A 25,947-nucleotide genomic window follows, 5' to 3' on the forward strand; every position below is an offset into this window, starting at 1 on the left:
CAGGTCCCTGGATTCAGCTGTAAGAAATAGTAATAGATAAATAAACAGTTTTAGAAAATGAATGGCTAATGCAATGCTTGGATAATTTCCTCAGTTGTGCCCTAACCAGTTTTCTCTGCAGATGAAATACCAAAATAGCTTTAAGAATGATGACAAGAGTATAAAATACTAGATAGGATCGAGTCTGTGGGAAGAGAGTGGAGATGCTCTCATTTTCAGTCGGGTTCAGTAGAAAACTGATAGGAAGAGAAGTAACACAAGATCTGTGGAGAGAGGTTAGGATCTCAATTTAGACCAATTACTACAATTAGGAAAACCAGGAAAGCTTTCAGGCCTGGAAAGCCCTTCTTTGAATCATGAGGCTTGTGAGTCTGAAAGTTTTCTTGTTATTTATTTTTACTTTATCAGTTGGCTTAGTAAGGGAGATTATCTTTCCCTACAAACTTTTTCCAAGTTCTATGCCCAGACCATCCTAGTCATGACAGGAATATGTCAGCAGACAGCACTGCCTGTTTCTTCTTGCTCAGTGATTTCTGAAATGAAGTTGGATACCATCTTGCTTTTTATGTCAACACACAGGTAGGGAGAAGGTGCAGATGTCAAACTGCTGCTGTGCATATTTCATTGTGAACTACGTGAAAACTGAAATGGCACTTGGTACAAAGTCTGTGTCAGGCAGCATCGGTTCAGAGCAGGAAACAGGCTAGCAGCGAGTCTGTGCTTCTCCTTTCCGTTGTGCTTCGTGTTTGAAAAACAGCGCAGTGAGAGGGTGAACAAGGTGCAACAAAATAGAGAGCACTGATGTCATGCAATTAGCCACATGGCCAGAAAACATTTGTCCAGATAAAGGTGAAATAAATTTTATCACTTCTCATGACAGTTCTTACCAAAACAGCTGATGGATGTTATGGCTGGCAGTCTTCACAGAGTAGTTGAGGGCTGATAAGGATTACCAATTTTATATTCTTGCTTCAAAGTCTTTTGTTAACTCCATCTTTGTCACTGTTCTTGAATATGACTCACATCACCTTGAATTCCACTAGTTTCATAACCTCAGTCCTCAACCTCTAACCCCTCTGCTGCCCTTTACAAGGGTGGAAAGCACTCCGCTGTTTTATTTGAGAAGCCACAAGTGCTTCATTATTTTCAGTTTCTCATTACCTCTGCCCACGAGAGGGAAAACACAACCCCCCGCCCCTTAAGGTTTAGGATTTCCTTGAGTGTCCCTTTTTTTAATGTTCTTTTAGATTCCAATCCTGCAAAAATAATGTCTATGTGAATGAGTTTATTAATTTTAAAACTTAGTCTGTGTAGGATTCAGTCCTTGAGTTGCAAGGAGTTTGGGGCAGGAGCTGCTGTGACTTAGTGCACTGTACATCTGTTGGTGCTGTACAAACGAAGCAACGAAACTGAATTTCCCCCTTCAAAGGCAGAAGCCCTTTTATGCTAATGCAAAGAAACTAAATCATATCTTAAAAAATGAATTTCTCATTACTAGAAATGCCTCTAATTTTAAATGCAGTTCTTTTTATGATACAAGGAAGAGAAATAAAGGAGAAAAGGGAGGAAGGAGGAGAGAGAAGTTCATTAGCCAGGATACAGAAGATTTATAGTTATCCTCCATCCCCCTGAGACCAATGGAGGGGCGTTTGCTGGCTCAGTCAGGCACAGGGTGAAATTATCACTCAGCAGAGGCACTTCTGCAGCACACTGGAAGACTTTGTTAAAATGGCTTAAAGAGAGTGCCTTGAAGTCCTCCTGGCTGGCTCCTTATGATCACATCTGGAGTAGATTTAAGCTTTGCTGCAGCAAAGCATTTCAGCTGGCTGAGCATGAATGAATTGCTCTAGCAGTTGGCTAAACTGGTGTCTTGGAATAGATCGGAAAGATGAGACAGTTCCTCAGCTATCATCAGCTGTGACTATGACACTGGGTGATTTTTCTTTCAATTAGATGGCTCTGGCTTTGCTGGATGGCTTCTAGGGGAATGGCATAAGGGCATAGATTGTGTCTTTTTTTGCTTTGATCCTGATTTTAATTCTAATGCTGCATTCAATTTATACAACTTGTTTTTCAAACTTGGGCCCTTTGACTCTCCTAAGCCTGAATTTCAAAGCTTCCTGTTCCCACGGGCCAGAATCTGTGGGGCAGAGCAGGTTTGCGTTTGGCTCTTTATAATCCATGTGTGGGCTAGACTAAGAGTGGTCCATCGTAGAGAACCTTGCTGCACTTGCAAGTGCTTCTGCTGTACTTCTGCCTTCCCTGGTGCTTTCACGCACATTTACCCTGGGACAGCTTAGATCTCTCAGACCCACTAATATCATCTCCCATTTCATAAGTTGCCAAGCAGAAAAAGAAATGGCCATGCCTGAAGTGTTTGAAATAACTTATTAAGTGCCATGAAGTAGCTGAAAATTAGCAATTCGGTGATTCTTTACTGACATATGAAAGATCAGAAGCAACTGCTTCACTGCTCACCCAGAGAGGCTGGCAGCACTGATCAGGAGTTATAAATTGTCTCTAAACCCACTCAGTCACAGCCGACTTGTGCTTATCAGTGTCCTTGGCAATCTCATCCTGAAACTCCTCCTTTCCTCTCATGGAGGGCAACCATTTTTGCTGGTTTCCTGTCCCTTCTGCCATCCCAACTGACTGCGTAGCCGCTGCTGTTTCGGCTCCCCCAACTGGATGGTCACATATCGGTGATGGAAGGCAAGGAGGTGCAAGGGTGCCAAATGCCAGCTGCTTCCTAGAAATACCCTAGTGACATTTATCAAGCCTGTGCCGTTCTGTTAGCAGTACTACCGTGGCTTTGTTATCTGCTTCTAATTAGGTCATTTCTGACAGAAAATGCCAGGGAAAGTGAGTGGATGGTGCAGAAAAGCTATATGGTTATTCCCTGCTTGCTACAGTTCAATGACCCTGCTGAAGTATTTTCTGAGAAGGTACCTATGTTTTCCCTTCAGCTAACCCCTGTGAGCTCCACTGTCGCCCAGTGGATGGTCATTTTTCAGAGAAGATGCTTGATGCGGTCACCGATGGTACTCCTTGCTTTGAAGGAAGCCACAGCCGAGATATCTGTATTAATGGCATGTGTAAGGTATTGGGTATGTTTGCATGCTTCTTTCTCTACAGTTTACTTTATAAATTTATGGGAAAATATTTAACACATTTCTTTGGAGGATCCAGCGAAAGGCACTCCTAACTCCATTTTATGGCATTTTTAGTAATCACAGAACAAAGTCACAGAAACGGCTTCTCTAAGTTGGACGTAAGAGCCCCCTTCATTCTTTTTAATGAACCCATCAGCCTGAGCGCTGATTACTTTTGGTACCTTCAGGCTCTCCTTTTCTTCTTCCTTTATTTTAAAACATCAATTTAAGAAAATCTGTTTCTGATGAAGGTGTTTTCACCCAAGATTATGGCTTTGGGTGTCACCACTCTGTGGTTCACCCATTATGTAGCAGTTCTGAACTGGAGCTTGTTGTAAGATCAGACACTTGCACTTAAAGACAATAAAAATTCTTGCAGTTTACAACAGTAAATTGAATAATGCTATACAACGAGGAAACTGGCAATCACAGGATATATATTTCAATAATGTTCTGTTTATTGAGGAATAAATACAAGGTTTTCTGCATGTTAATAGCAGGTTTCCAAAATAATGTACTTAACTGTGACATTTGAAGGTGTGTTCTATAAGTAACTGTAATGCCCACGGTCATAGTGTTGCCTTTATTGAAATATTAATAAAATCAAATGAACATTTTATTTGTAGGGGTTGTATTTTCAAGAAAACAAGCTGTAGCTGTAATTGGGAATTTGGATCCTGTACCCCCTTGAAACCTGATGGTTGTTTGGCTTTTAACATCTTTGGAAACAAAAGCAGGAGTCGGCGTTTTGTAGAAATTATGTTAGCTTACAGTAGGGAGCTTGGTAATCCCATGCCATAAGCCAATGAATCATAGAAAAATGCAGCCAGAAGGGACTTCAGATCAACCACTTCATCTCTTAACAGAATCATGTACACTTTTGTCATTCTTCATAGATATTTGTTTTACTTAGAGACTTCCAGTGATGGAAGTTTTCTTAGGTAATTAGAATGCCCTCTTTGAAGACTTTCTATTCTACTGGAATGCCAGTGCCTCAGAGAGCAGCAGTAAAAGATTTAAGTTTTCCTTGCACGACATGCATTTGTAATAGAGAGTTAAGGAGATCCTGTTCAAATCCACAGTGAAGAGATTCCATTTGACTTTTCTGAGAGCTAGGATGAGTCTTTTGTGATGAGGAAAGAGCTTACCTGAACATCAGCAGTTTAAGCCAGCTAGAAACAAATATCTAGCATATCGGAGTGTGTAGTAAATGTTATATACTGTAACAGTTCTTTTGCCTTCACTCAGAAGAGGCCGTGCTGAACTCAGAAGACGCTATTCATGATGTTTGCTTTAATTTTTTGATTTCCAACCCATATGGATTTGGATCACTATGACTACGTTTTAGCTTTCATATGTTTTCTGTATTTAGCCCTGCTTGTGACAGTTCAAATTTATACCTATTTCAGAAGGTGCAAAACTTAATTTAGCTGAACTGATAGACCAGAGTTGAAAGCAAAAATAGTTTTAATGGAGTTTGTAGATATTAAATATATGTTATCATAAATAGTTCTGGGGACTCAAAACCTTTTTTAAAAAAATTCCTCCGAAGTACAGGTGCTGTCATAAATACAGTTTTGTCAGAAATTTCACGTGTGGAGTGCCACTTCCCATCTAGCAAACAGATTTAGTTGGAGTCAGAATCATGGAGTGAACAATATAACCGTGCAACTGCCACAAACTAGATCAAATGGTGAATAGGTAACCCAGATAGCTGACATTTCTGAAAGACACCATGATTTTATCTGAAATAGGTACACAGCACAACACTTGAGTGGAAGCTTTGTCTCTCTCAATAAAATTCACTAGTATTTTTGTCCAGCTAGTTAAACACAATACGCACATTATGGGTCACAAACTTGGAAATGCATTCAATGTAATTAGTCTGATACATCATTCTTGTACTTTTAACAGCAACATGCACTAATAATGTGAAAAAGGAGTTCACAAAAATTAATGGCAGTGACTAATAAAGCCCTATTCAGGTTTTCAGGACTGTATCTCACAAAAGCACTTCACAGTTGTTCCGAGTACTAAAATAATATTTCACTTTAGCCTGAAATTGAATAAAAAATACAAAATGGTAAGATATTGTATGTTAGACCCACTGTCTGTATTGCTCTCATGTGTTTAGCTTGCAGAGTAGCTCTTGTTTAATGATGAAGTTCAGAGTTTTCTGTGTGGGTATGTAAAAACAAGACATGTAGACCCAGATTCAGTCACAAATTTATTCTCCTAAATTCAACTGATTTTAATCTGATTTTGCAGATTGCCATGATTTTGCATAGAGTAACCAGGGAAATTGCTCTTATCTAGATGTCTAAATGTGGATTGAGATGCTTTATTTTAGCTATATGAGGTCTACTGATTGCTTTCCTAGCCACCTTGGCAAGGCCAAAATGCACATCTTCAAGTGGGAAGTAAGGCCCCCACTCAGGGCTGGAACCAGTGGCTGCACAGAGGAGTCACCGATCCTTGTGCCTGTGATTGCAACCATGTGTTGTTCCAGGTCGTGCTACCCAGGGGGCGAGAGGTGCTCTTAACCCTCTTATATATTTGCACCTAGCTGTTCATCTTCCTTCAGATATCTTCTCAGACCCACTCTTGCCATGACGCCCAACTTAAACAACTTTGTTTGGAGGGAGTCAGGAAGATCCATCAGTAATTTTGTCTAAAATCTTCAAGATATCATGACTAGTTTGCTATTCAGCCATGTTCCCCTGCACTCATCCTTTGGATGTCACTTTTTTTTTTCCTTTATTTATAAGATCTTTAAAGCACATAATCTTTCTTCCTATGTTTTAAATTATATATCACAAGTGGACTCTGATTCTTACTGGAGCCTTTGGTTGTTCCCACAGTGTTAATAAGCAAGGATCTTGCCACGGTGGTATGTATATTGGGCTGCAATGCAGGTATGAGTTTTCGAGGCTGAGGTATTTGGTTAAACATGAACTACAGAATTGTCTAAAAGTGAAAGCTTGTGTGGTATATGCACTGGGGGTGTGTGGACACTGACAGTCACGGACCTGGCCTCCAGCTCCCCATACAGAGTTTGAGGGCTCAAATGACCTTCAGTCATGCAAATCCATGAGCTGTTCTCTGTGGTAATTCTCAATTGTTATGTTGAGAGATTATTAACATTGTATTGGAAATTGAACTGCTGTATGGTACTAGGGAGGAAAGTGGGTTTTTTTTCCTCCTGCTAAAAAGTAGACTACACATTTATTGTAGTAGCACAGCTATCTCTTACTATTGCATCAATCTCTTCCTCCCGCTGCTAGCCCAACAGGACATTGTGTCAAGCCCTTTCTGGATGAGTTATAAGAGAAACAGGCACATCAGGACACATCTCTCCCCATTCAAGGCAGTGTCATAGCCAACACAAAAAGATCATGATTTCTTCATTTGGAGACCAGTGGGACATGGCAGGAAGACCTTAAAAGCATAATGTATCATTCTTGTAATTTGGATATTCAGGCAGTACGTCCTGGCAATACCCTTCAGTGACAGCAAGGACTTTGCGTATCTGCTGCCCAACAGCCAATCTGACACAAAGGTCTCCCCCTGGAAGTGGCAAAAGGATCGTTTCCTTTTAGTCACCAAACAGCAGGAAATAAATTATTTCTCCTTCCTGCAGAAATGCAGGTGGGCAGTTCAGGTCTGCCATGTGATGGGACCAATAATAAAAACTAATCTCATATGTGTCAAAAAGGCTCTTGGTGAAGGGGGCAATGACAAAGGCTGCATGGGGTGATGCTGATTAGCAATGGGCATGCCACGGGCTGCTGTAACGCTGCATGCTTCGCTGGCAGAGGGGGCACAAGGACATAAGTGTGCATTAGAATCAGAGCCTAATTGCTGCTGGTTTTTTCTTGTCTTAATAACCTTCATTTGGTCTCCACGTCCACTTTCACATGCAATTTGCCAGAGATTTTAGGCACATTATTAAAAGCAGTGGTAGAAAACATGGCTGCTTCATATCTGGGATAAAAGAATGAGGAAAACAACTAAAAGGGAGGAGGAAGCATCTAGAAATAAATCTAATGAATGACAAAAATAATGTAATGTTCACTGGAGCAGTGAGGTAAAGCAGGGCCTGGAAATTAAAGTTCATGTAAATGTATTTCTAATGAATGACTGCTGGAGCTGTTTACTCTGACGCATAAAAATACGTCCTACAGTTTGTGATGGTCATTAATGGCCTTATAACATGATGGCCTGTTGCCGGATACAAATGTCTTTGCACCAATGGCAGCAGGGAATAAAATGAAGGCTTTATTTACTGCGATACAGTGAATTACCTGCTCTGCAGCATTTGTCCAGATTGCTTCACTTGTGGGGATCCCCGCATCACACCCTGGTGCACGTGTAGAGAAGAGTGGTGATGTCTGATTGGATATAAAGAGTGTTTCAAATGTCAGAGGAAAACCAAAATACAAGCTTCTATGGTTGTAACTGGAAGGGACAAAGGGATTCCTTTCATGTCCCAGTGATCTCTTATTTTGATGATATGGGTGTGTTGCCAAGGGAAATACAGAACCATGTGAGAAAGTTGTAAGTCGACTCTGAGTGAGCTGATACACAGTGCAGCCCATGTGGAGACACTAACTGACCCCCCATAGAATAGAAAATAAACCTTAACATGCAGGACACCCCAAAACACCAAGAGCCTGGTTCTTGCTCTGGTCTAATTATAAGCCTGGTAACACTGACTTTGCTAACTGTTTATTGACAGTTAACAAATGTGCTGATAGTACAGTAAATATAGTGCAGAATACATCTCTTTTTTAGGAAAATGGCTACATACCTACCTATTTACATTCTCAGGAATTGCTAAGGATGAACTACAGTGCGTCCTTGACTAACAGGTGAAGAGTCAAACCTGAACTCCTGGCAAGATAAGGGATCATCCTGCTCTTATCGCAGTGGTATCCAAGTACTTTGAATACTTCATTAAATCCATCCTTAATAGAATAGCTGCGTGCTTGGAAGCAATAAATGTAGTCATGAAACTACTTAGCATGTGCTTATCTCTGTAACATTCTGTACTGCTCATAAACATAGTCCTTTGGTACTGAGGAATGCCTGTGTGAAAGACATTACAATAACAGTGAGAAAATTATTTTCCCTTTTTTGAAAGTGGCCTTCTGTAAAGAAAGAAAGAAACAGAGAATGCTGCAAAACTTTCTGGCACAAGTTTTGTTTTCCGTAGCAAGTATCAAAGATGTTGTCTGGGTGTTGGCATTAAGCGATATGTTAGTCTTTGGAATAATCTGCAAAATGCAAGTGACGTGGTTTAACACACTTATTAACTTGGGGCCTTCTCTTCCTTCCATTTTTGCATCTTCTCTAGCTGTTCTTTATATCACTGGTACCCCGAGGAAAAGTTTGGGTGTTTCTTGCACTTAAAAGGTCAGAAAAATATTAGAATATAAAGGATGTGTTATGCCTCGATTAATCTAATGGATGCATTTTCCTGTCAGAAGCTTACAGAACATTATGGTAGCTGTTGTGCTGAAGGTAAAATAAGATCAGAATCAAAAGAAGGGATAGCTAGAGTTTCATACTTCAGGAAGGTATTAGAGAAGTTAGCAGGTATCGCATATAAAAGTTCATTTTGAGAAAAATCAGCAGAGAAAAATTGTAAATACCATTCCTGTGGCTGTTCATTTAAATCCCAGTTGTCCACTGCTGAAGGCCTCCAGGTGTCTTAGATACTGTTAACAGCCATTAAGTGCTGGACAGTAGGTTGCATTCTGCAGCTTTAGCCCAAAGTGAGGGTGGCACAGAGCATCTCGAAGCCGTGCTGCTAGAAGCCCCCTTGCTAAAAGCGAAGGTGCAGTCTGTCCGGTGTAGACACGGTTCTGGGACTGCAACGTGGGTAGCAAAGGGGTGCCTCGAGCGCTTGTGCGAGTGGCAGTATTCGTACACTAGCCAGAGAGTCCAGGCAGGACTATGCTGTGAGGCAAACCCTCCTATAAGCACTCCCTTGAGCGCTAACCAGCACTTCCCTTCAGTGGACATGGGTCTGCAGAAGACTTGCCCAGAACTGCCTCTGTCCTCGCTGAGCTAAGCATGATATTATTTTCTTAGCAAATACTCAGTCAAGAAATGTAACATGTATGGAATTGAAACTAATCAGTAATTTATATCAAAATTTGAAAGTAGTTTCAGTCCAAAAAAAAGATTATGGAAAGGAGGGGACAGAGAAGGGAGAGTGTCAGAAAACTTGGCACGTTTTATTGTGCAGTTTTGGAAATAAAGTATTTTGACCCCTCTCCTAAAAACTTACTCTGAATTTTGGGGAAAACAGTTTTAAAAGATTAAATGATTCCCCAAAGGCAATATTCAAGGAGGAGGGAAGCAGACAGCATAATTTGGTTGAATATTCTTATAGTCCTGACTTCACATTCTTCAAGTAGAGAGAAGAAATCAATATATCTTGTTTTTTGCATGAAGAGAAGACTGGAAAATTAAGTTGCAGGAGAATCAAGACAGACTTTGTAGCATGCTCCTTGGATGACCACGTTGCCCTATGTTCATTAACCGCATGAGGACATGCTATGGATGAAGCTAACACATAGCGAAAATGAAACAATGGAAAATTATATCAACTGGAGATTCAGTTAGCTGGAGAGCCCCAGCCAGCTCCTCTGTAATGATGACGGGCTCTGGTACAAACCACTGTTAATATATTTTAAAATTCGTTAATATTTGATTGTGATAACAGTAGTTAAAACACAGATACCATTTAAATAACTTTACAATATCAAGGAGCTCAAATGCACCATTATGTAGTTTAGGTGGCAAGGCTCCCCTCCAAATAGTTGTAAAGCAATTGTCTATAAAAAATAGAAGTGCAAAGTTTAACAGTACAGTACATTTTCGCTTTTGTTTTGTACTATAACCTTTTCTAAGCTTCCAAATACAGCTTTTTTTAAATCAGTTTAAATGAACTGAATATATTTTAGAATCCTTTCCTTGGTATATTTTTATAGTATTATCTTGGCGGGAAGCCTTTAGGGAAGTTTGGGGAATGATTCTCTGCCTGCAGCTGAGCTCTGTGTCAAGAAAGAGACGCTGCGGCGAGCTCTGAACCCGTGCACTGCCTCACACCAGTGGCTTTAGAGGATGAAAGGTTTTTCTACTTTATACACTGACAGGAACCAAACTCTGGTGCACATTTGGCTGAGCGCTGACTCTGCCATCTTATGCCCCCACTTCTCTGTCTAGAGCATGTGCTGTTTGGACTAAGTAGGGCCGACAGGTAGGGTTGTTGTCTGAGTTCCACAAATGGATATAAAATTCAAAGTATCTCAAATCATTTTGATTCCATGTTCTAAAAATGAAACATTTTATTTTTTAACTTCAAAAACCTTGCTAGTTTTTAAATAGAAGCAAAAAAGACCCTAAAACTAAGTGAAGTTTTTGTTCAAGTTTAAAGGAGTTTCAGTGCACGGAATTCTGGGGTTTTGGCAAGGAAAAAGAAGTTTTGTCATGCCTCAAGGTGAATGAATTTCTCTCTATCTCCCTGTAGCAAGCATGAACTGAAAAATAAGTTTTTACCAGAACTTTCTCTGTGGCACGTTTCCCGGTGTTGGTGAGCTGGAGAAGCAGGCCTTGTGGGTATAAAACCTCATGCCCATTTGAGAGTTTCTCTTCGCCAGGGGGATTTCTCTACGGTTCTGGTCCCGCACTGGCTGGTTGGCACAAAAAGTGAACATGGAGATCAGACAGCGATCTGTCATTTCTTGAGTTTTCTGTGGCTTTAGCTGGGTACAGCTGTATAAAGTCAGTGCGTTCAATGACTGAATCCCTGGCATGTGCTCCCTGCCCTAGGTCCCAGTGTCCAAAACATCCATTCCTGTGCAGAGCTTGTGTTTTAGATCTGTTGGAAGATAGCCTGGAACTGTGAAATATTTGCAAGGGTCTGCGGGTAAAATACTGGGGTTTCCCTGAGGCACTGGTGAGAGTCGCTGTTTCTCAGTTGTGTTAGTGCACTGTATTCCTGGGAAGCCACGGTTGCTTCTGCATCATAAGAAAGCAGGGGAAAATCTTGGACGTATTGGCCAGTTTAAGCCATTTGTGAGGCACATTTCTATCTCAGGTAACAGTGTCTGGTCACTACTGCAAGTTTCATGATATGATGTGTTTTTTTACTTCCATACAATACATGGTGAATTTGAGATAGATATGACAATCTCTACTATTAGTTTCTGTATATAGAATATGCACTATTCCATGGAATTGATTCTCCCCCTTCTTGGAAGAGCAGAGTACGCTGAAGGCAGTGAGATGCGAGTTTTGGAGTATATCGATATGGAGGCCACGTTTGTTCTGAAACTATTTTTCCTTCTAGACTGTTGGCTGCGATTATGAGATAAATTCCAATGCAACTGAAGACCAGTGTGGAGTTTGCCTGGGAGACGGCTCTGCTTGTCATACAGTGAAGATGATGTTTAATCAAAGTGAAGGATTTGGTAAAAAGAGTTATTTTTTAAAATTTTTCCATTGCTGAAATCATTTCTCTCCATAAAAAGGCTCGAGAAGCTCTTCTCATTGCAAATTGAGCAACTGTGCAAACTACCAATCTGTATAGCAAATAGCAAATGGATGCTTCACAGTGAATCATGCTTGATCCAGAAAAGATTAGTTCACCTTGTCTAATAAAAATGCTGTTAGAGGCCAACAGGTGCCTACGCAAGTTATGCAGATAATAATAAAAGCCAAAATAGCAAGTGCATTTACAAAATGAATGTAATTAACCACCAAGGAAAAAACTAGACCAAATCTCTAGGCAGTGTAAAGCACCAAGGAAATGCTGGAAGTGACTGGCTTGGGGATTAATTTCGAAGTGTCATATATGTCTGATACGAACGGCTCCAGTGACCGTTTGCAACACGGTCACTTCCCCATGCAGAGCTGTGCCCATCTGATTGCTGTATGAGTTTCTGCGGGACGCCTCTGGGGTGGAAGGCGAGAAAAGTTAACTCCCTGCAGGGTTCATGTGGTCCGAATCAGCACTGGGAGAACTGAGCCTTTCTTCGCTGATGGCAGCAAGCCACTTAGGCTGTACGATGCCTAGTATGGGATGTATCTGAGTAAAGAGTCTAGAACAGAGAGTGGGAAACTAAAACTGAATGAGAGCATGGCAGTGAGTTGGAGATGGAAGAGTTGCTGGATGAGCAGCTCTGAGTGGGGAGCTGGGACAGGAAGGGAGAGGCGAGGTGACGGGGCTCTGGAGAGCCTGCGTGGAGCGAGGTCTGGCTGGAGCCAGAGACTGGCGGGCAGACGAGAAGCCTCCAGAGCAGTGATTGGTACCATGTTAGTGAAGTGGGGGGACTGCTGTGAGGATGTGGCTTTGGCTAGCTTTTGTTTTTCATTGTTTTTTCATAAAAGAATTCTGATTTGCACAAATATGATATGTACTAATAAGTTAGAACTGGTTTGATATCAGATTTGCCAAAGTTTGGAGGGAAAACACTTATAATAGTTCAGTTTTTTTCTGTACTGCAAGCTTAGGTTTGCCTTTTTAATCTTATTCTGTTTTTATTGCACCTGTATCCCACAGGTGAACTTTGAAGGCACCTACAACCATGCAGCAGTGCAGGCTGTAGATGTATGTGGGCCCTACAAAGGAAAATCTACCTCAGAGCTCCCTCTCCCACAATAATCCTCTACCCTCCGATCTTTTGCTCCTGCTAGCCTAAAACTCACTCTGCCTCTGACTGTGTTTGGGTTTTCCAAGGATGCAGATGATCTGAAGTTTCTTTTCAAAGAACAGAACCCTTTCTCAGAGGGTCCGGGCTAACTGAAGCAGTTATACATGGGAGGATAAAGTGGCATCTCTTATATTTTATTTAAATTCATACTGTATTGTATCTTCACTTCATTTTCCTTGCTCCAGGATTCAGTAAGCCTCACTGACAGAAACCACTGAGGGATTTTGAGCGTTAAGTAAAATTAATTCATCGCTGTGTTTAGATTCAATTGGAATGGATTGCTTCTGCAGATTGTTTCACTCCTGAAAAAATTGAATCCATTACAGAAGAAATGAGGAAAAGTGTCAGGAAAGGCGTGGGTCTGTGGGCTGTTTAGCTTTTAAGACGATGTATGGTTTGCACTGATGTTCCACAGGCAGTAAAGTGGGAATAGGAAAAACTTTTTGTTCAAACCGTCTGGTTCCTTTTTGTCTCTAACTGACAAGTATTGTGAAGTTCTGTCTTACAATTCAAATTTATGGCAGAATGGCTACTGTATGGCTACTGTATGGCTACTGTTTACGTAAGCATAAAGACTTCAGGCTCATGAATTTGGGATGGCTAACAAAACTGGACCAGAGCACAAGGTACATGCTGCCAGTCACTGGAAACGAAATTTTGAAGAGGTTTTCCTGTGTTGAATAGCACAGAGAAATACAAAAGCAAAGCTAGTATATTTTGATCTAAAGCTATCTTCAAAACCTAAGCCCAGCAGGGCCTTTCTTGGTTCTGGTGCTGTAGCAGTGTCTATGCTGTCTGCAAATCGACTAGTTATCAGATCAGACTAACAAAACATTAGTAAAGAGCTTTAATAATTCAGCCTTTCATAGCAGGGCAGGGAAATCAGTTTTACCTACGGTTTTACCTGCTCATGTTCAAAAAGAAAAACTTTAAAATATGTGTGGTTACTTGAATTTCCTTTAACATGCTTTGCCTTTCCTGTGGATGCAGAATGGGAATAGTGGTCCAGAGGCTCCCAGCACAGCTGCAGGAGTGAATATTTCATCTGTGTAATGGATTCCATTAGTGTTTTATGGTGGAAATCAAATCAGATTTGCACAGGTGGTCTCAACTATTGACACTAATGCTAACGAGTACCCAGTCCGCACTTCCTTCTCAGAAGTTTTGTTTGAAAATCATTTAAGTCACTTGGCTGCTTATGGCCATCAAGATTGCAACGTGGGCAGGACCATGAAAGGCAGGTTCTAGGCCTGGGCAAAGAAGTCACGGGCTCTTCTGTGAATAAGGTACATGGGATCTGCTTTTATTTTAAGGTAGAATATTTAAAAGAGGGGGAAATCCCTGTTTTTATTCACATTGTTGTGATGGCTGCAGAGGAGTATTATCTGAGTACAGCAAAGCAGTCACAAGGCATACAAGCTACCCTGGAAGGAGAGTGAACTGCCCTGCTGGTTGGGGAGAAGCATGGGAGTAGAAGAAGGACTGAGGCGGAAGGGTCAGCAGTTTGGCACCATGGCAAGTGAGTAAGTTGTGGAGTAAGTGGATAACAAGAAAGGGAAACAAGACAGTGGGGCTCAGACAGAGGAGACTGCCTGGAAAGTGGAAGAGGAATGGCTAGGAAAAGAAGGATCATGGCCAGGAGGGCAGGAAATTGAGAGAGGGTGCTCCATCTCCCTTCTGTGCATGCAACATGCTCTAGGTGACCCTGCTTGAGCAGGGGGGTTGGACTAGATGATCTCTAGAGGTCCCTTCCAACTTTAACCGTTCTGTGATTCTGCGAAGGGGAAATGAATTTTTCAGCTTTAAGTAGCAGGGCAACAATACATTTAAATTTCTGAAAATGAGAAAATGAGGGATTGTACATAGGAGTGCAGATGTAATACTGCAAATCAGAAAGCGAAATTAGGTGCATATCGCTCCTATGAGGCTGAATTTTAGCAAAGTGGTGGAGAAATGAGGAACCATGGCTGCACTCAGCCAAACCTGGAGGTTTATCCTGGGACCATAACTTCCTGACCAACCTGATCAGGACTGAAAGCATGCCATGGTACTCTTTTACCCATGTTTTCCTTTTCATGTAAACCAAAGTGCAGGCAGAGGTCTCTTATGTGCCTGAGACTAGCCCTGAAATGGAGCTTGGACATAGCCATGAAGCAAATATGGATCCAAGAGTCTGGAAGTTCTCCTGGATCCTCACTTTAGAAACTGTCTCTGGGCTGTAATTTTTTCCCATTACCCTCATACCCTTCAGTACTCCATCCGTTCGATGGGAAGGCTGAATGCAACCATGCCTTGACTTGCAAACCCAATATCCCACTGGAAGCCTGTGCTCTTCTCCATGCAATATTCATGCGTAGTGCCCAAAGCCTGCTGATCAAGCCATGTGAAATACAGGGGGAAATCAAGCCTCAGAGAAGTTGCATTTTGTAAGATGTAGAAGCTTGCAGGTATGACAGACTGGAGAGCAGGATGGGAGCTGATGTGATAAGGAGAAACAGCTGGATCTGAATATCATCTGATCTGCAATACTGTGCTAACCACTTCTGTGGAATTACTCCTGTCTCACAGCAATGGGAGAAGAGAAGAAAGCCCTTCAATCACAGTAGAGTTGTAACTACAACAGGGGTTGCATGCATTTATTCTTCATATTGCATTCTCGGTGGTGGTTAGGAGCATATAGAAATTAGTGTGAGATTCTGGGAAATCAAGAGATGATTTAGTTAGTCAAAAAAAAAGGGGAATGTAATACACAGACCAAAATCTATCACCAGACGTTTAAAATACATTTAAAATCAGGTTTATGAGCAACAGTGAGTGATTCAGACAAAAATAATTATGCAAAAACTTGAGAGGACACAGACCTTTGTGTTCTAACAGAAATAAAATTGTATTTTTTTGTTGTTATACTTGTGTTTTGAACAAATGTTATTCTAATTACATCCAAAAAACTACTGGAAAAAGGCACCAAGGTTGCAAAGCCAAGCTCTCAGGAGGTGACACAATTGAAATTTTCTATGCTGGCTTAATTTGACACATTTGTGAGCATGCCTTCTAATCAAGTCTTTAGTTACATTATCACACACTGTGTTTAATACATCTCCACTGCACTGAAAGAGTAGACTATTTGGGAGAATCATTAGACCTTGTCTCTGGTTTCTTATAATAGAAGTTACTCAGTAGCCTTACAGATTTTGTTGGTGCCTTTACTTATGAAAGACTTAAAATGTTGAATCTCCACGGTCAGTCTTGGAAGCTTGCAAAACATGGCAACCAGAAAACTCTCTCTGTTGAACATTATCACAGGAAAAATGTGCGGAATTTAATTACAAGGGGCTGAGGTAGACAGATCCTTTTTTTAACATAAGCAATATATGATGATGGAATCAGTGTTTGTCACCTCACAGAAGAGCTGCAAGAAGAGTTAAAATGTAAAAGGCTATGGGGATACTGCTGTTTACTGCAGTAAATTGTTGTAGTGCATGCAGATATTTCTGATAGGTTACTGAAAATACTGAAGATAACTTAATATGCCCGGTGCAGTTTGTCTCACTCGCATGAGTGTGTCGTCGAAGGTGACAAGCTGATTTACACAAGGCAGGTGAACAGGATGTAATTCTCAGAATTGAATTCATAACCTCAGCCATGTGGGGTAAGGACTGAGGCGCCACATTCACACCCAGTAGCCAGTCTTGAAAAACACCAGTACGAGCTTCAGCTCTCACCCCAGTGCTCCTGCTTGTAGAGCTGTCACCCACCCAACTTCTAAAGCCCAGCCAGGAGCAATAGCAAGAAAGCTATTTTAGTTTCTGGTAAAATTTGTATGTGAGCTTTCTGTTTTTACAGTTTTCATTCAGTAGCAATAGCAGTTCCCTGTAAGGTGAGAAGCACTGAGCTTCATGTCATGCTGCCTGTTGCACACACAAAACTGTGATAAATGCTCTGGTTTCATTCTTAAAACACGTACAAATAATCTCAGCTCCTTTTATAGATAACTTTGTACATGAAGAGCTATTGAACTTCCTTATGAAACTCAGTAGTTTACATAATCTGTTCATCTATTCTTAGTAATATGAGGCATTTGAATGGCTTTTAGTTTGCAATAACAAGTCTATAGATGGCAAACAGGCAGTGAGAAGTTAAATGACTTAAGAGAAGGGATATGAAGTTAGAAATAAGTAACGTGCAGTGACTTTTTTGTTTTTCATTTCCATGAACCTGTATTGTCTCTTAGGATACGTTGATATTGGGCTAATTCCAAAAGGTGCAAGGGGTATCAGAGTCACAGAAGTGGCAGAAGCAGGAAACTTCCTTGCTGTGCGAAGTGAAGACCCAGAAAAATATTACCTGAATGGAGGTTTTATCATCCAGTGGAATGGCGAATACAAAGTGGCAGGAACGGTATTTCAGTATGACAGAACAGGTGATCTGGAAAATCTGACTGCTTCAGGACCCACCAATGAATCAGTATGGATACAGGTAAATAGGAGACCACTAGCACAACTTGCTGAGTTTAGATGGCAGCAGAATGCGCTGGGGTATCTGAAAATTAGGCTGGAAGAGTGTCTATTTTGATATAAGCCATGCTATTAGCACTCTTGCAAAAATCAGTTGAGGTATTTTGTAGAGAAAGAAACCCCTTGCTTGAGAGGGCAATTCACCCTACCTGAAGATCACTGTTAGGTGTCATGGTTTCATGATTATTAAAAACTGGTATAATCCAGCACTGCCCCATGGAGTAGTGATTTTATGCCTCTGGTTGGTCAGTCCTTTGCCCAAGCTTCCCCGTCTCTTGTGCTGGTCTAGACCAACACATGTGGCTGTGATGTGCACTGCACCCAGAGGAAAAGTAACCCTTTATCACACACAAGGAGCCGATGTCAAGCAGCAGTGACAGCTAGGGAAGGGTGACAGTAGTGTCAGCTTATGCTGAGCATGAAATACAGCAAATAGCTTATGGTAAGTGAAATGGATCCACTTAGCATCCACTGACTAACATTGCTCCTTTTTTTTTTTTTTTTTAATGTTGCTTTATCAATTCTAACTTAAACGTGACCAGCTTCTGTAAATTCTTCAAAAATGTTTTGAAATTGCCCTTTTGTTCCCTAAATGTATCTTGCCTGATTTGTGTCCCTGTGTATCCAGTGAGCACTTATAATCAGTATTAAAGGTGTGAGGGGGGCCACTCTCACACCTTGAATGTCTAGAGAGAAGGTGCATGTATGGGTGGGTGCTCCACCTCCACTGTCAGGAACAAAGTCAAGGAAATAATCAGGAGGAAGAGTAGAAGTTCATTACTTCACTGTTTTATCCCTTGAAGATGTTCTCCTTTCCTCCCTCTCATCAGCCAATGGTAAATGTCTTGAGTGGCTCTTAACAACTAGAATTTTCCTTCTGAATGACAGAAACACTGAAAAAATAGTACTAAAGCATATCTGAATAAAGTCTGTTGTTTGCTGACCTACTGGATATTTTGTAACAGCTATTTCATATGGGTAGGAAAATTACCATTTATAATGAGGATAGGTAATAGCCCTTAATCAAGGGCACTTCTGGCAGTCTTGGATGGACTTTGCATTATCTTTTCTTACAGTCAATAGGATACCAATTATGCTGACCCAGTTCCTTCCAGCTGCGCTTGCAGAAGTGCATGGCAAACGACTGTGTTTTAGAGAGATAGGCATTTGCACCGCTGCCAGCACACAAATTAAAGGTTTGCCAATCTTCATTTCTGAACTGGTAGTAGGCTCCAAAACAGGAGAGTTGCTTTACAGATTGCTAATTCTTCGCTTTCACTTTAAGAGCTTTGGGTCAGTAAATTAATATAATCATAAGTAATTACATAAACCATACTTTTTTTCCAGCTGCTTTTTCAAGAGACTAACCCTGGAATTATGTATGAATATACTGTGCGTAAAGAAGAAAGTCATGAGAATGAGATTGGAGAGCCGGAATATTTCTGGCAGTACGGAGATTGGACAGCCTGCAGTGTTACATGTGGAAAAGGTAATTCCTCACTTCTTTTTTCTATTACTCTTTGTCTTCATTACTGGCAAGTTTCATCTTTGCTTTAAATTATCCTGGCAGCATTCTATTTCTCAAAGAGATAAGGTTCTTTAATCTGCATTTGGTGGGAAAGCAGATCAGGTAGTTATAGTAACGTATATTGGCTTTAAAATAAAATAAGCTATTTGGTGGTTTAAGGCAACTACATTTCTATAACACTTGCCCTGAAATTCTCAACTTCGATGAACCAAAATGAAAAGCTAGTTTTCTTTTCTTTATAATTTGTTGCCAGGATTGTTTGCACTATTCCCCTTCCCAGGAACGCTTAATTTACAACCTACTCTTGCTTCTCTACTGAGTTTTTCCGACATGTTAACTACAAAAAATAATCTTCATTTCTGTATCACCTTAAGAAGCAACAGTGCCTTTTGTGCATTTATCAATAAATAGTTGATTTAAGTCTGTCTTGAGCTTTTGTACATCTTTGCCACCCTCGATACAATGTCTTGAGAACAGTTTTACTTGTATCAGAGTTCCATGCCACATGTTAAACCAAAAATGTAGAATGACAACCTGGAAGAGTTCTAAAAACAGGTCTGGACGCTTGCCTTTGGTAACACACAGCAAAAACGTTAGGAGGGCAACTTTTTAACAGAACAGATCAATGAGATGAAGTTAATGCTAGGAGTAAGCCAACATGATAATGATAAAAGGCCTGAAGTTGGTTGGGTTTTGTTTTTTTTTTTGCGTAAGCAAATATTTTTAAGCCATCCTTTGTAGGAGTATTTTTTTTAAAGAAAAGAAGAATGTTGTGTGTGGAAGGAAGACTGCGCGGGGGGCAGGAGATTGCAGCATTCTGCGATTTATCAGATTGGATTCTGACGTTGTTTGTGGTCTGAATTAGTTACTGAGTTTGACTGGACAGGAGAAAAGTCGTGGAGATGAGATGGGAACCTTATTCGTTGAGACATGTATGTGCAAATTACGCAAAGCAGTAGAATATCTGTGTTACAGCCAGGGACAAATGACATGGAATAGGCCTTTTTTCTTTCTAATGCTAGGGTTTTATAAGTGTTTTTTGATAATTACTACTTTTTTTAACTGTTTTCCAGAAGGAAAGAAAAAAACAATCAAACATTGTAACCAATCAAGGTGACAGTGAACTCTAGAATATTATGGTAGTAATGGTTACATGAGTAACAATATTAAAGTCTTTCCTATCAGGAAAGACACTATAAGAATGTATTTTCAGTGGTTTGAACACAGGGCATTGTATGGTCTTAATTTTAAAAGATTAAAAGTATAATTTTAGAAGAACAGTGTAAATTACCCCACTCCAATTACATGTTTCTGTACTTATAAATATATATATATATTTTTTTTTTTTCTGAAGACAAGTCTCAGCACAAAATGCTGTATGCTTCCTGGTTAGCAGAAAAAATCCATCTGAGGAAATTACTTGTTTCAGGAATGTACTTAATGGCACACTGTAAGTTTTGGCTCTGTTTCCCTGTTGTAGATAATGTTTAATTTAACAATTGGCATGATAACAAAAAGAGGAAAAAAGTGTTATTAGACTGCTTATTTTGTTTTCTTTGACATTAGCTGCACTTTTCCCAGAAGTGTTTCTCACTAAGAAAGCGACAAGAGCAGAGAAACCTTCTCAGGTCTCCGTATGCCTTCACGGGAAGGAGGAGGGAATGGACCGACACTTTACTCTCTTTCCCCTTAAATACGTACATTTACAAAAGTAACTGTAGAGGCATTAAGGAGGATGTAATCATCTGCTAATATACACTGAAGGCAGGTTTTTGTTGCTTACTCCCTGCCCAGAAAAAAGGGAAACAGTAGCATAGAGCTTCATGCGTCACTTGACCCAGGGGTGCTCTGATGTTGCACAGTTTTCCGCAGGCACCCGGTGCCGGTTCTGGCAGTGTTCCAGGCTGTCGGAACGCGGGCCAGACCTGCTGTTGCCATGTTAGCTCGGCACTGAATCCAAGCGAGCCGGCCCTACTAAGCCCCGCGCTGGTGCGTAATACAGCTGGCTTACAGCTGGGTGAGCAGAGCACCCAGCTGCATCAGCAGGACACCCTGGAGCTCTGCTGCCTGGAGAGCAGGGAGTTGCAGCGGGAAGGTGTATTTGGGAAACGTCAGCTCTCCATCAGCACAGAAATTTGGAAACTCTAAAGCCTTGCTATGTTTAGCAAGGAACCGGCATCGTAGTAGCTGTTGACCTAGAACTGGGATGTCCCAGGTGGCTGCACATTATTGTGGTTTGATCCCCCCGAGTTTGGTTCAGGACCAGGAGGCAGAATAAAGGCAGAACTTAATGTTCCCAAGCGGCATTAAGCAACAGAGCTCTCCCACTTCCGCACAACTTCCTTCTTGGTTTAAATAGAGATTGATTTTATCTGAACGTACAATCTTCTTTAGATTCAGAATTTAATGCCATTGGCAGTAACAGACCTGGTGTGCCAAATCGCAGGCATTTGAAGGTTTTTGAAAGGTCTCTAAGATAAAGTGTACTGAAGTTGGCAAGAAGATTATCTTCTCCTATCGATGTGCTACACAACAAGTCTTGCTGAAAGCAAGCCCAGACTGGGGGTCAAGGAGATAAGAAAAGTTGCATTTGTTTAGACTAAATGTGGTAGTAAAATAACCTTCAAGGACTTCTGCAGTCACTGTTTAGTAAATAATAAACTAGTAGTTTGTCAGGATAAAAGGGAGGGCTGGAAAGGTGAACTACTGAACCAATTTGAGTGGCATACCCAGTAGTCCTTACCTGCAGAGATTCTTTCCTTGGCAGACCAGGGCCAGTCTGAAGACTCAGCATAGGACCCCTAATCACGATTGATCAATGTGGTAGCAGTAAATCCAAGGGCCCTTCTGCCTTTTGGAGCCAGAGACATCAGGACAGTGCAAACAAGGCTTTCTGGAGCCACAAGAGTGAAACTGAGTTAGGGAGTGATTAGATGGGACTACGGACACAGGATGGGCTGATTCAGGAAAGCCTCATCTATCCTAAGAGGAAAACAGTTTTAGCCACGTGGTACAACTACTTAACCAGGAGAACTGTACCTGGGAAAATGTCTTTATAGAACAAGGCCATCCCTTCTCAGATTCCCCCAAGGCAGCTCCTTCCAGACATTTTTAAAAAGATTCTTGGCCTTAAGGTAACATCACCTACATAGCTGTGCCCTGGCTCATATCCTTCTCTACTGCTTTGCAACCCAGAAAGAGAAGCTGTGGTTTTCATAATACGCTAATGTTTTTCGTTGTCCTCTTCATGTGCCCCTGTCTTGTGTAGTCTCAAAGAGAGAGTGGCTCTGGTCAGTCTGCAATAACATCATTTAAGAGGGAAAAAAATTATCTGAAAAATCAGTGTATTCTTTAGCAGACAATACTGCATTGAAGAAAAGGGAAAACACAGTGCAATGCCTGATATCCATTTGCAGTGTAGAAAATAAGCCAGTAATTACATTGCAATCCGTTTCATGACTCACAAACTCTGAAAGGGATAATTTACAACAAAAATCATGAGTCTTGCTCTGTCCTCATTGCAGGCTAGTTTGAATCTCTGTCTACCATTTGCTTGATGCAGAAAGGGATTGTTTTGCAGTCAGGATATGTGTGCAACAGGAGGTATCCTGCAAACTGCTGCACCATCTAACTGGCTTTGCACATGGCATCCTTCTAGGCAAGAGCCTGTCCCTCCAGAGCCTACTGTCAGGGTTGCATGTAAAGCCCTTAAGTTTTTCTGTGGGAAGATTAATTTAAAGTTTTCACTGAGTTTTCTTTTCTAGACCAACTACCCACTATAATAGTCCATTAGAAATTACAAGTGTAAATCCTTCATTCTTGTCTAAAGGCTGTAATTGTGTTTCTTAGAACTAGATTTGAGTGGCATTGAACATAACAATAAACATAACACAGCACAGCTGCAACTAAGAGAGAATTTTAGGTAGCTTGCAAAAATTTATTTCTCCATAGATAAGACCAGTAACTGGCAAATTTTCAAAGCTTTGCAAAAGGACTTAGCCAGAAGATATGTTTGGGGGTTAATTGGTATGTGCCCTTTAAATCCTTCACAGCACTTATCAGGGGTATTTTGCAAAATTACCTCCAGGTGTTTCCAAACTGAAATTTAGTCCTAAACTTGTAGTTTTCCTTTTAAAAAATAAAGGTCAGTGTGTTTTCCTTCAAGATTATGCGTCTAAGTTTTAAAACAGCAAGCATGTCGAGGCTGGCTCTTGTATTGTGTGTGTAATTTGTGTGTGCAGTGAATATAATTTGTTCATTCAAATACCAAAGCGCTGTTCTTACAGAGTAGCTGATGTGATGCGCAACTGTGACGGTTACATGTTCAAATTAGGTGCACAGTCAAACATGCTCTTTTGCGTACACATTTTGTACATCTGCTTTGGAAGTGCAGGATCTTCAGCTGTTTTGTTCTCAGCTCTAATTTTGCCAAAACAGAGGGCTGTTCTGCCCACAGATTTCTAATCTGTGTCTCAAAAACCCTGCAAACCCAAATGATCTCTAACTGGCACCTTTTTGCAAACTAAGTGAGAAATCAGAAGCTGAGCATGTCAAATTTCTATCTCCCATGTAAAAAGTCTTTCTGCATTAGAGCTGGCACAGAGAGGCAGAAACAGACCTGAGCACATTTAGGGAAATGAAGACCATTCTTTGATCTGACTGTTGTCATACTTGGTTTGTGGATTTTTTTTCTTTTTTTTTTCCCAAAAATATTTGTAGTTTTGTTTTCACAGAGCCTAGATGGTGTATGTCTGTGTGAAGACATGTGTAGGAAGGGCTACCACAGCCAACTTTCTATATTGCACTTGCAAGTGAGAGTCCCGCGGGAAGGGAGGCTGCGATGGCTGGTGGTACCTATGTCGCAGCGAGCGCAGAAGGGAACAGCCGTGTTCCCACGCCCGGAGACAAAGCAAGATGTTTGCAGCGGGCATCGGAGCACAGGACAAGGTCCAGCTGAACACAAGCAGCACCTTCGCGCATGCCCACCACAAACTGTTGTCAATGTGGACTAGTTAACGTGAGGTCAGAGAGAAATAGCAAAGGTGAAGTGAAGAAACCAGCACCTCTTTTAGAGCCCTTTAGGAAGAGTGTTAAAAACTCATTAAAACTGAGATCCTTAAGCATATTTAGAATTTTTAATCTGTGACTTAAATAGGATTGTATGTACTATTGAGTTATGTAAGTGCGTAAATCTTTGATAGAGGAGTGTCAGTGTGGGATGACTAGTTTTCTACTTTTGCAATGTTTTCTAGTTCGACAAACTCGAGATTAGGAACCCAACTGTATTTCATTATTCCTTTATGAACATACTTATATCAGTCTATGCATATATAAATATATATGTGCATACAGGATTCCTTCCAACTTTTGAAATGAAGTGTACGCAGTCACGATGAAAAACTGTGTATTTATCAATTCTTTTAACATTTACACCCATCCCAGAACTTTACTGATCTCGAAATTACAGTGTGAATTCACTTAGTCATACAAATGCTATGGATGTTAAAGGGCTGAATAAATTAGCTTACTGATGTCAGTGATCAGCAAATGTTTTATGAGAATGTACAGCCTCTAAACAAGACTTCTGCAAAGGTTCATAGCAGTTTTAAAGTGAATTACAGCAGCTGAAATGATGTTCAGAAAAGATTTATAGCAGTTTTAAAGTGAATTACAGCTGCTGAAATGATGCTCAGAAAATTTATCAGAGTGAAAGAATTCTTCTCTGGCTTATTTGCATTTGTAACAGCAACATATTATGATTTTGAAAGGGGTGGAAACATATTTCTATGAACTTCCTTGTCTACACCTAGCAGGAAGATTGCTGACTATTCCAGTCAGATTTTCAAAGCGTGAAACAGCGCGCGGCTCTGAGAGAGTCCGGCCCTGAAGCAGGAAGGTGCCGGCTGTGGAGAGCTGGTCGTGCAGCTGCGGCCGCGTCACGCAGCCTGCGGCGGGGAGCTCGCGGCAAGCAGCGTTAATGGGAGCGCAGGGCTGCGGGCCCCTTGATCCCCCCTTCGAAGAGAAACTAGTCCTTGTTCTAGAAAATAAACCTCACGTGTTGTGGGAGGAGACTCAGTGAGCAAATCCCGTGCTGTCATAGGTAGCTGTCTGATATGTCCCAGTCGCAAGTTTGCAAGTGAAATTGCAAAAAAGGTGAGATAGCCATAATTCTAGCATGAAATTTTAGGAAATATGTTTTAATTGCTATATATGGACACACTGTCATATAGGGAAACATATGTATATGTCATACAGAGGAACATTTTCATATTTCCCAAGTATTATTATCTGAGGATTGCTGCTCTTGTTTTCCAGGTAATTTCCCATACTAGTCATTAAAGAAAAGAAAAACTTCATTCCTAAACATACTGCAAAATGTGATAGCACTTATCCCTGAGACCATAGTAATAGTTGCTATTGGGGCCATTTCTTCCCTGGAGAAGGATAAAAGTCACAGAGATACAGTAACCTAACGGCTGCATATTAATTGCTGTGAGTTAATAGCACAGTTGATTTAATTGGGAGTTAATAAACAAGGTTTCTTCTGTCTTTTTAGAGTCCTTGGGATTTGTTTGAGTTTAATGCCAGTGTTGCAGCTGTATCAGCTGCAGCCTTGTAAATTATAATATTGCAATACTTTTTACACTGGATTTGCAGCAGAGGACCTACCTCAAATTATTGCAAAATTCCCTGTGGAAGGCGGGCGCCTGGAGACTGGCTTTCTCTTGCTACACATTGGAGTGATGCAGTATTTTGGTTCATGTTTCTTTCTGTTAGTTGAGTGGGAGTTTTTGTGGGTGGAACTGTTAGTAAATAACCCAGACTGTATGTCTGGGATGTGTCTCTGTCTCTCTGTGTTACCATGGTTTGTCTCATGTAATCAGTGCTACATATCAGTCATATAGAAAACAGAAGATTTTCTCCCTAGTATTATAGCATCATCATTTCAGGTCAAGTTCTGGACCAAAACTTTTTAAAAGTGTAATGCAGCATTAATGGTCACAGGATTCGATTTTTAGTGAAACACT

The 25,947-nt window shown here is 40.9% G+C and overlaps 1 protein-coding gene across 4 annotated transcripts in view; it reads left to right on the forward strand.

Annotated features, from left to right (window-relative positions):
- ADAMTS12 (ADAM metallopeptidase with thrombospondin type 1 motif 12) overlaps window positions 1-25,947 on the forward strand; it is a 170,971-nt gene that overhangs the window by 118,458 nt on the left and 26,566 nt on the right. For all 4 annotated transcript variants that reach the window (XM_067315167.1, XM_067315168.1, XM_067315169.1 and 1 more), the window contains exons 13-16: window positions 2,967-3,100; window positions 11,515-11,635; window positions 17,109-17,353; window positions 18,739-18,880. In XM_067315167.1, the coding sequence (XP_067171268.1) occupies window positions 2,967-3,100; window positions 11,515-11,635; window positions 17,109-17,353; window positions 18,739-18,880 (642 nt within the window). The remainder of the gene's footprint in view (window positions 1-2,966; window positions 3,101-11,514; window positions 11,636-17,108; window positions 17,354-18,738; window positions 18,881-25,947) is intronic.

The sequence above is a fragment of the Apteryx mantelli genome, chromosome Z (assembly GCF_036417845.1).
Source record: "Apteryx mantelli isolate bAptMan1 chromosome Z, bAptMan1.hap1, whole genome shotgun sequence".
NCBI classification, from domain to species: Eukaryota; Metazoa; Chordata; class Aves; order Apterygiformes; family Apterygidae; genus Apteryx; species Apteryx mantelli.